Here is an 11561-nt window from a genome sequence, read left to right as displayed (position 1 = left end):
TGCGTGCCCAAGATCCCGAGAGGAGAATGGAGGAGAAGGGATTGCGGCATGGCCATCTCCCCTGGGGGGTGATTTCTCGCTTTCTATCTCTCTGCCTCTTTCTGTCTAGCTGGTGAGTGCACGCGCCCTATGGCAAAAACCTCTCCCCTCCCCCACCAAAATAGTAAGAGTCTAGCATCCATTTGGGTTGTAAGGTAATGCAATGGCCTTGTTCCCTAAGAGTGGCTCTCTGGCTGGTTGGTGTCTGCACAGAAACCAAGGGTCACCTTTGTTCTCCTTCTGCCAGGCCAGCACGATCCTACGTGTTGGTGAGCAGTAATGAGGCAATCTACAGGACAAAAATTCCCAAGCATATGGGCATAGTCAGCGAGCATATTAAAAATATCCCGATACAAAAATAATGTGTGCAGAGATTAGGCTTTACAGCACCCCAGTCCCCACTAGTGGGTGTTTATCACCACACTCATTGCAACAAATGTGCGCTCAGAGACTCGCTCTACAACGCCGCTCACATAACACATCAGCGATACCTTCAGCAAGAAAAACACGCGCCCAGTGAGTTCTGCTTATGCAAACAAAGCGTCAGCCAACTGCTTATCAAACGCATTGAAGGAGACAGACATGTGCTTTCATGACACTGGACAGGTTGGCCAACAGGAAAACGGAACTGTCTTAGTGATCGTGGTAAGCCTTGGGAAGCTCAAGAAAAGCCACCGACAGAGAAAAAGCAAATCGAGAAACTACTACATGATTCTCTTATGCCCCCTAAAAGCCCATGTTTCCTTCCTGCTCACACCGTGCAAGCAGGGTGCATGGCACGTGTGTCACGCAGTCTTGAGAGTGCTGGTATCCCGAGGCGGGAGTCGGTAGCCAGCTCTCTAAGTGCATGCTGTTCTGTGACATTCCTTGCGGAAATGGGAAAAGAAAATGCAAGGGCTTGTAGAAATTTCAGGTGTATTTTTAAGGTGATTCTCTCAGAGGCCTGAAAATGTTATTCTGACAGAGAAAAGAGAGATTGAACGGCTTTTGTCTGTGCAATTGTGTGTTTTCTGACACCTTCACCTCCAGCTTTACCAGCTGCATGCATCACTCGGCTCTTAATGAACTCGTGTAATGGCAGGATCAACATAGAGGGCCTGAAAACTTAAAATGCATGAACAAATCTGGTCCCAGCAAATGACTGGCATATTCTACACTGTCCTGCTCATCATGAGGAGATGTAAACATAGGCTCACACAAATATTTCATTCCACTTCTCTTCTCAGAGTATGCAGAAGGGCAGGTGATTAAAGAGACGCTCCTTTGTCGCTAAGGTGAAATTTGAATGAGGCACATACTTCAAGGGAGACTGCACACACGACCAACCCATAGCCACAGCTAAGGAAGTCCATCCCATGGGGCCAGCAGACGGCATGGTGGGTACGGTACTGGACTCTCACACGGCCGACTGCAGTTTGAGTCCCAGACCTAGTGACTTGAAGTTCACACTGGGCAAGCCCAAAGTCCCAAGAAGACAAGGGATTGCAGTGTGACCATCCTCCTATGGGGAGTGATTTCTCTCTCTCTCTCTCTCTCTCTCTCCAGTGAGTATATGCACCCTATAGCAAAACTAAAAATTAATTAGTTTAAAAAGTTATACTACAAACCTGAAAATAGAGATTGCACAGCCAGTGGTCCAAATCCAGGCAAATCAGATCTTCAATTTTCCGGAAGTTGCTGAGTTTCTGATCATAATGTCCTCGGAGAAGGGGACACTTGAATTTTCCCTCCACTACATCAAAGTTGTTATCACACAAAGGGAAGACTGCCCAGCCCATGACCCGGTCAAGGCAAGCATATGTCCCACGAAGGAGAAAGAGCTCAAACAAGATAGCCATTCCCGGTTTTACACCTTTGTTTTGAGGGATCGCCTAAGAAAGGTATTAGAATAAAAAAAGATTGGGATGGTCACATTTTTTAAAATGCACTGTATTCAATAATAGCTATAGACAACTCAGAATTAAGTACAAATTTGGTCTGTACTCCGGCTGTTTTCCCTTGAAAACTCACCATTGGATTCATTAGCATAAAAAACCCTTCTAGCCTCAAGTAATTGAGCCCCAGAAAAATGTGACCAAAATGAGATAACTTTGACCCTGCTAGTTCAAGATTCTACACTACATGAGCTGTGGAAATCAAGCGTGTGGTATGTTAGCTACCATGGCAGTCTGCATTGTAATTCCTCTTTGCTTCAGTTGTTACTTCTATTATGTAACTATTTCTATCTTACATCATAGTCATTGTTTGACATGCCTGTCGTTCATCTTGGCATCATTCACAAACCCAGCACAGTGCTCTCCACAGAATGATCCTTCTTTAAAACAGACTGAACAGAAAGCACCAGATGGTATAGTAGTTACATCGCTGGACTCCCACATTGTCAACTGTGGTTCAAGTCCTGGACCCTGGGCTTGAATCTCATGCCAGGCATGCACGTGTACATGCCCAAGATCCTGCAGGGGAGGAATGAAGGAGAAGGGATTGCGGTGTGGCCATAGCCCACGTGAGAGAGTGATTTCTCACTTTTCCTCTCACTGTTTCTGTCTCTCTCTCTAGAAATCTCTATTTTAAAAAAAATGACTGAAGAAACTATCATACACTGGAGAAAGAAATCCTACCTATCATAACTTGAAACATTACTACAAGGTCTACCTCTTGAGCAAAACAACAAAGTCCCATTTAATTGTGTGTCTACCTCTTGAGCAAAACAACGAAGTCCCATTTAATTGTGTGTCTACCTCTGCATTTCAGCTGATTCTATAACAAGTGTCACTTCATACGCCATTCGTCTATGCTAACTAAATAGCATTAGGTATAAAGATGGAGTAAATAATTGGACAAACTGTTGTTCAAGTTCCCAGATGTAGAGAGAAAGCCTAGTCCTCAGCCTTTAGAAACTTTTCTCTTTTTTAATATTTTTTTTCTTAAGAAATAGATTTTTGCTACAGGGTGTGTGTGTTCACTGGAGAGACAGAGAGACAGAAAGTGAGAAATCGCCTCCCAAGGAGGATGGCCATGACACAATCCCTTCTCCTCCATTCTCTTCTCGGGATTTTGGGCATGCATGCACATGTGCCTGGTGTGAGTTTTAAGCTGCCAGGTCTGGGACTCGAACCACATGGGATCCCAGTGACATAACCATTATGCCATCTGCTGGTCCCCCCCTTTTTTAATGTTTAAGGTATTAGACCTGAATAAAATTTTTAAAATGATTATACTATTGGGTTTCTTTTTCAAATTTATATGAATAATTATAAATGGGCAGAGATAGATTCCTGACTAAGAACTATTTTACAACCATATATTTAGCCAAAAGTAAGTAGATGCATTGTATATGACTTATGTAAATATTCTAAGACTTAGTTTAGGTATAAAAAAAAAAAAAACAGAGGCATCTGTTGAAAAAATGCTATAACCCTGTGGCAGCTGCTATTAAACCATTAACGGGATCAGGTTTCATTTAAACCAGATTTACCATTTTCTACAACAGCCCATGGGAAAGCTAAAAGCATTAGGCACAAATTACTGACAAAAGAGATCCTTAATCAAGCCATACTTTTCATTTGCTAGTTGGCTGTGAGTAACTTTGTGATAAGAGAATAGAACCCACTTACAGAGGAGGAGGAGAAATAGAGTCAGAAACCAGTTTGGGACCATCATTTAAAACTAAAGTTAAAAAAAAAATAAAAATGAAGTTGAACTGATGTTATTAACAAAACTTTTGCATATTTTTATCCCTGCATTTAGAAGTGAAACTAGTACCCCTCTTATATTAAACTGGACCTATTCTATGAAATCTACAAAGTAGGTGAAGTAAGACTTTGAATGGCATGAACCCAATCCTGAAATTAACTTTGTTGTGGTTGTGGAAGTGTCAATTTCTCTTTTTTTAATCTTAATTTCCACTCACTTGAGTTTCCTCATAGATAACAAACAAACATGAAAAGATATAAGTATCTTCTTCACCAGAGACATGGAATTGTCTACTTAGTAAACATAAAAGGTCTCGGAAAAATATAAAGTGTGTTTATTTAGTTACTTACAGGCTCTATTTCAACCACCTGTAAGGTGACCTAGACAACAGTTTCTTTTAGTAAAGAGGAAAAGAACAAATTCAAGGTCAAATATATGATGAAATATCAACATCCTTCTGTGCAGGGAAGAACAGTTCAAAGCTACCAAGCTGAACATAGTAACACCATCACCAAGCAGGTCTATGCTACCTGTAACTATGTATAAAAAGCAACTTTGCTCAACCTATTCTACAAGATAGAGGAGTCATATGCAACTACCCTCATGGCTCCCCAAATATTTAAATACATGAACAAGACCCAACTCAGTTATTGATACTGATTGAGGAGGACAATAAGAGCCACAAACCATGAAAGGAATTTACTTTATCAGATGATAGTTGTCTGTCTCTATTTTTTCCAGTGCCTTTTCTTTGCTGTATATTGTAGAAAAGATCCTTTGCCCTATAATGTGCAGCTTGGGACTCATTCTTCTACTCTTTGGCGAGGAAGATCACTAAGTTTTACTGTACCTCTCAGAGGATTTTTTTTTTTACAAATTTGAATGTGATGTGATCCTATGATGTGACATTTCCATTAGAATTTTTCAGTAGCTTTGTAATTGAATACTATATATTAAGAGAAATAAATGTGTCGATCTCCCCAACTACCAAAGCCATCTCATCATGAGTTGTAGCAGTAGGAGGTCATAATGTCCTCAGAGTACCTTTACTTCTGGGGACTATGAAGAACAGTCCTTTGGAAGGAAGAAGACTCATGATACAGAGTTGAATTTCACTGCATGACATAAGGATGATGTATTTGATCTTCCATATCATAGAAGGTAGAAGTGAAAAATCAATGGAGAAAAACTAGAATCAAAGACACACGCGTAAGTTTGGGAAACTGAATGTTAAATGGGAGATTAACAGAGAAAGCAAAATTGATTCCACTTGGAAAAATAAAGTTGGACTGATGCTAGTAACAATATTTTTGTATATTTTTATCCCTGCATTTAGAAGTGATTTTTTTTTCTTTTTTTTAGTTTTTCCATGGAGCACATGCACTCACCAGAGAGGGAAAGTGAGGAATCACCTTCCTGGGGAGACAGTCATGCTGTAATTCCTTCTTCTCCATCTCCTCTCAGGGTTTAGAGCATGTACGCACACATGCCTAGTTTGGTTTTCAAGCCACCATGTTTGGGACTTGAACTGTGATCAATCATGTAAGATTCTAGTACCTTAACCACACCACCTGCTGCCCAGGACACCAAATATTTTTAACTCAAAGTAATCCAGAGAGGATTGGAGTAATGATGCAAAGTGATTTTTAAAAAGTTCAATTATTGTTCATTGTTCTGAACTTCCTAAATTTTTTGTAATAATTATTTCTTTTATAATCAGAAAAAGTTTGAGAAGTGATTTGAAAAATAAAGCACCTTCACAATCCTGCTTCTGGTTCTAATAGTGATGGCCACAAATTACCCTCAATTATCCTTACCTTTAACTCCTGCCTTAACTAGGAAAAAAAAATTCAATGTAATTACAAAATTAAGATTCTTTTTCAGTCCATTGGGGAACTGAAGACACAAAGAAATTTCGGGAAAACTAAATCTCAGGGTGGGATAAACCCATTTTATAAGAGCTTGGAGTAAAGGCAGCTTTAATCTCAGGGAACAGGTGAAAGAGGAAACATCATTGGGTGAAGAGTTTTGTAGGTAAAGGAAAAAAATTGACTGAACTTCTAGAGATTTTCAGTGGGAAAGAATGTTTAGGGCAGGACTGGAGAGGAGACAGAGCAGGATCTACCAGTAACATAGTACCTGAGTACCATGCCTAATGGAAGGAGTCACCTTTTACAACTTTACGCTTCTGAAACCGTACTAAATTAAAACCAACTAAAGCTTCCTCCCAACCCCAACTTAGCTCCCTTCCTGATTTGAGTGGGGAAATCAGCCCCTTGGTGGGGGAGCAACAAATATTTTCTACTATGTTTCCACAGTTTGTTTATGCACAATGTCTAGCATGCAATGCACAATGTCTAGCATGCAATACACAACTCTGAGACATTTATGGAAGCAAGAAAATGTGATACCTAGACAAAAGAAAAATTTATCAATGGAAACACACCCACAAATGACCCAGGTGTTGAAATTAAGGAAGACATTAAGACACATAGTTAGGATTTTAAAAAAATAAAGAAAAAGATGGAAATGATGGCCAGATCTGTAACACAATGGTGCTCAAGAGAACCCAGGCTCTGCATGGTGACTGTGGTTCAGATCCCTCACCCAGTCAGTCTGAAGCACACCAGGCACCGGGGAAAGTGCCCAAGATTGGACAGTTTGGAGGCAGAGTGGATTGTGGCAGAACCAGAATCTGTGGAGGTTATTTCTTTTTCTCACTCTAGTCTGTACACACATGCACTCCATCAGCAAAAAAAGAAGGAAGAAAAAAATGGAAATAATTGGTGAAAGGTTGAAGTATTCCAAGAGAAAGCTTTTTATTATATATTTTATTATTTTTATGCATTTCATCACTGTATGTCATTACAGCATGTGAAAGGAATTTTCCCAACATGAATATAGTACGTATTAGGCCATTTAAAGATATTATCATACACCTTATCAAAACAGATCATTGTTTAGTTTGTGACCCTTTAGTGTTTTAAGAAGTTTCAGAATAGAAGCAAAATAGTTGAAATTAATGGGATGGATGGTAGAAATGGACACAACAAAAGGATCGATGAACTCAGACAGGTCAATAAAAATTATCTCAACTAAAAACAAAGACCGAAAAATAAAAACAGATCAGAGCATGAAAGATCTGTGAGACAATAAGAAACAGTCTAACACACATATCGTTGGAGCCCTGAAAGGAGAAGAGAAAGATAATGGTGCAGGTAAGAATCTCTGAAGAGATAATGGGCGTGGGGTTCCAGCGCATCCTAGCAGTGCTGCCCACCCCACTCCTCTGGCTCCCAGATCTCCTTGCACCTACTTGAGCTCCCCACAGTCCAGGCCTCAGCAGCCCTTTACAGACTGAGCTGCAGAGGTGCACCTCTCCCAGCAGCTGTACTCAGGCAGCAGAAAGGGTAGGCTGCTGGCCTTGGAAGGAGGATGAAAATCACAGGGCTTATGACAAGAGAAAGGAGAGGTGTGGAGGAGTGCCTTATCAGCACCTGACTGAATGTTCTTACATTCATGTTATAGAGGCATCAAAAACATACACCGTTTACCAAGAAAAACCATTTTCCTCCAATAAAACTCCACTTAAAAAAATCCTTAAAGAATGAATGTAGGGTGAGCCAGCTGGCATGATGGTTAAGATGACTGGATCCCACATGGCTGGCTACGTAGTTTGAGTCCTGGATCCAGTTCTTTGAAGGAAACGCTGGGCACATGTATGTGCATGTCGAAAATCTTGGGAGGAAAATGGAAGAGAAGGGAGGGAGGCATGGTCATTCCTCCTGGGGGGTGCTTTCTCATTTTCTCTCTCTCTCCTCTGTCTGTCTCTAGGAAGTGCACACATCCTATAGCAAAAATTAACTAATGACATTAAAAAAGGAGTCTGTTTGAAGGTCTACATTTACCAGATAGCTGACAAATTAATAATTTTGAATAAAAATTCTCCATAAATGAGCGACACAATTGCACGGTGTCTCAAACCTAAAGTCTCTAAACCTAATTGTCTTAGTTCTTAATAATGAAGTTAATCCATCAGAAAGATCAACAGTCATACCATCAAGTCCTCAAAGCCCTAAACTAGCAGTCCCCAAAGTTTAGTTTGTATGAGAATTACCCAAGAGTGCTTATAAAGTATGCAGATTTTCAGGCCTCAAGCTTACGTTGAATCAATCAGTAAGTCTGGGGTGGGACTTAGGACGCTGAATTTTAATAAGCCTCATGAGAAAATAGTGAGTCAGGTGGGACCTTCAGCCTACACTTTGAGAATCACCAGGCAATCACCATACACTGACAAACAAGTCAGGTTTGTGTGTCCTTGACCACATGTCTGATTGGCTTTCACTGCTTTGGACAACAACATTTCTGTCTAAAATCTGACTGAATCAGAACTGAATAATTACTGGCTAACCAGTATGACCTTTCCACCACTTTCCTTCAAACATGACTGAGATCAAGAGGAAATAAATGGTTTGTCATCTCATATCACAACTCCATTACCTGACCTCAACCTCAATATGTCATAACTCATCTCTTCACATGCTACTCCAATGTTCAACTCAGAATATTTCACTCCAGAGAGAGAAAAAAATATAATTGAATATTTTAATTTAGAAAATTTAGTTCTGAGATTCTCCTTCCTCACTCTCTTTTTTTTTTTTATTGTAAAAAAAAAAAAAAAAAAGTTGCATTTTCTTTTCAGTTTCTCCTTGTTAGGCAAAAGACAGATCTTTCCCTTCATTGTCCCTGAGAGTTGAACACGTTGGGGGAAAATTGGGCACAGCCCATTACTTTTACAAACCCCAGTGAATGAGTCTCAATGCACAAAAAGATGGCATTTCTGAACATCTGCAGCCTGATTAGATCAAAGACCAACAAATTACCCACAAATGGTTTTACAAGAAGCATGCAAATATATCATTTGGAAAGGAGAAAACTTTTGGCAATAATTGCTAATCAACATGTTCCCTTTGGGCAGCCTCCATTGCACTGAAGATATCTAGCAATGAAGTTAATGCTTATGCAGCATTCGATATTCTGCAAGGCTCTTCCATGCACATTACCATGTTTGATCTGCCTGTTGATCCTGTGAGGTCACTGACATTAGCCCATTTCACAGGTGATTGAAAAAAGACGTAGGGAAGTAATCACTTGCTTCTGTTTATAGCACTACTTAACTGTCAGTTTGACTGCATCAAAACCATGTACAACTCTGTGGCTTCCCTTCAATTATCCATTCAGCCATACTTGTTTATTAAATGATCATTCTGTTCTAAAGCACCATTTTGTCACAGTGAGGATAGAAATATTTGCATAAGACAAGCAAGTTTCCTACTCTCATTGAGCTCTAAGCTGGTGGGGGGGGCGGGGGTGATAAGCAATGAACAAACGAGTAAGACCTCAGTAGTGACACATGCTGCATCAATCCATAGTTGATATTGAAATAATGCAGTGAGGAACTAGAAAATGACTAGGGAAGGGGCTATTCTGTTATGTATTTCTCATTGAAGGAAGCAACCCTTACCCTGAGACCTACTGTGTCCAGGTTTGGGGAAAAAGCCTTGTAGGCAGAAAGCACCAATGAATTGATGGTCTTGCAGCAAGAATAAGCTTGGTGTGTTCCATGAATGAGAGGCTGGAAGTAAGGTTACAAGCAGAAAACTAACACAAAATAACATCAGTGAGGTAAAGGTCAGATCATGTAAAGTTTGAAGGCCCAAATAAGGCGTTGGATTTTATTCTAAATGCAATGAAGATCTACAAGCACTAGAAGATCTTGAGGGACTTGACATGACCTGATTTGCAGTTTACTAGTCTGACCTTCATTGGTCCTTGAGTTTAGTGATATTTTTGTTTGAACATAAATCCTTCTCCTGACACCATCATAAGCTTTGAGAGCCTCATCGGATCAAAGTCATTGACTACCGCTTGGTAGATGAGGCAGATGGATGGGAAAACATAGCCGGGCCTGTCTTTTGCAATTAACAGGCCGTGTGACCTTGGAGAAATGATTTTCTCTACTCAGTCCTTCCTGATTTCACTCGGTGTTCATATGAGAATTAATGCCTTACACGTAACTGTAAAGCATTTTGTATAGATGTAGAAATATTAAAACATATTCCCTCTGAATGTGAGTGAGTTCAAATATAGAAGCAAGTTCCTCCTCTTTAGAGAATTCAAAATGATTTGATTGTTGAATTGCATGCCAAGTGAACAAGAACTACTATTTTGTAACTAGGGCATTCTTAACTGTGAACACAGTGGATGTGAACAGATGTAGCGAACAGGCACAAAAGACAGAGATGGATTCACAGCATTTGGAAAGCATTTCCACTAAAATAAGGAATGTACATCAGGTAAGACACCAAAGATTTTTAAATAGGTTTTCCAAAAAACTCAATCTAAACGCAGTCGATCATAGTTATACAAAGACTTCGGTGTGACTTCACAATTTTTAGATTTGTTCTCTCATTTCAAAAATACATATTGAAACAGCCAAATTTTAGGTTTTTAGCAATAAAGCAGTGAACCAAATAGACCAAAGTCCTTATTCTCAGGAAGCTTAGATTCTGGTTTTGTCACTCTTAAGATTGGGTGACCTTCTGCCACTGGCTCTTTCCCAAATGTAACTTTAATACATGATACAGAGTCTGTCCTTTCAGAGATGAAAGAGGAAGACTGGAAAGAGAGAGAAGTTTGGTTTTAGAGACAGAAAAACATCTGCTCAAAATATGGAAAAATTGCATGATAATTGACAGATACAGTATCAGTTCTTGCTGCTTCCTTTTGGGTGGGTTTAGTCTAAAACTGTTGTGTCTGTACTGTGGAGTCATTCCCATCGGGGTCTGAATCTCAGCCTCAAACCACCAGGCAAGTCTGCACTCTAGAACCTCAGTTTTTGTCATCTGCAAAATGAGTTTAGCAATGGATTAGGTCATGTAGAGTTTGCATTATGGAAGTGTGTGTGGGGGTATTAGCACAATGCAGACACACAAGTAGTCTCTCTCTCTCTCTCTCTCCTCTTTTGCTGGAGAATAAGTGATGTAATAGTAAAGTGACTTCCTGTACTGATGGTCTTCCAACACCTCACATCACCCAGTAGCAAAGAGTGGAGGCAAAATAGCATCCATGTTAGTGTAAACTGAGTTTTCATAGAGAAAAGAATCCAGAAAAGATTAACTAAGACTTCCAAGAGAATATTTGGAAAGGCTGGAGAAATCTAATGTTTAAAAAAAAGAACAGAATATTTTCTAGAGAGGAGTATTATTACAATGATAAATAAAATTATAGCTGCCAGTTATTTCCCACATGCAACCCTCTATCACATCACATGAGTGCTCATAAAATCCTTAAGAATTAGGTGTTAGATTCCATTTCACAGATGAGGGAACCGAGACCAGGATGTTGAAATAATTTTCCTAATGAGTTGGATGCTAGTCTTTACCAGAACCAGGGTTCTGACTCTCATCAGCCTCACTCTAAAGATGGGCTCTTAGGATGAAACAATTCATCCCCATGTGGGAAAGGTCCTGAGTTCACACAAGGGGACCTCTTTGAACGTACCAGGAACACACACACAGGCCTGTGTGCCAGGCCATTTGAGACTGAGAGCGGATCACGGTATGAAGGCCCTTTTTAGGGGATGCCTGTCTTTCTGTCTCTGCCTCTCTTTCTCCTTCATGGAAAAATAAGTAAAAAGAATTTTAAAGAAATGCTCTTAACTACTACACTTTGGGTCAAGATATAGTATATTTACTTAAGTGGTGGTGAAGGAGCACGGGAGTGGAGTATCTCATTGCTTAATTGGAGAAACCTATGTGTAGTAGAAA

General features: G+C 39.9%; 1 protein-coding gene across 1 annotated transcript in view; it reads right to left on the bottom strand.

Annotated features, from left to right (window-relative positions):
- Nucleotides 1-11561, bottom strand: part of LOC102470636 (uncharacterized) — a 291660-nt gene that overhangs the window by 200462 nt on the left and 79637 nt on the right. The window contains exon 10 of the mRNA XM_006141250.2: nucleotides 1647-1910. Coding sequence (XP_006141312.2) covers nucleotides 1647-1910 — 264 coding nt within the window. The remainder of the gene's footprint in view (nucleotides 1-1646; nucleotides 1911-11561) is intronic.

The sequence above is a fragment of the Tupaia chinensis genome, unplaced genomic scaffold, assembly GCF_000334495.1.
Source record: "Tupaia chinensis unplaced genomic scaffold, TupChi_1.0 Scaffold000048_1, whole genome shotgun sequence".
In the NCBI taxonomy this organism is placed as follows: Eukaryota; Metazoa; Chordata; class Mammalia; order Scandentia; family Tupaiidae; genus Tupaia; species Tupaia belangeri.
The sequence above is the reverse complement of the archived record's forward strand: the minus strand, read 5'-3'. Positions and strand labels throughout refer to the sequence as shown.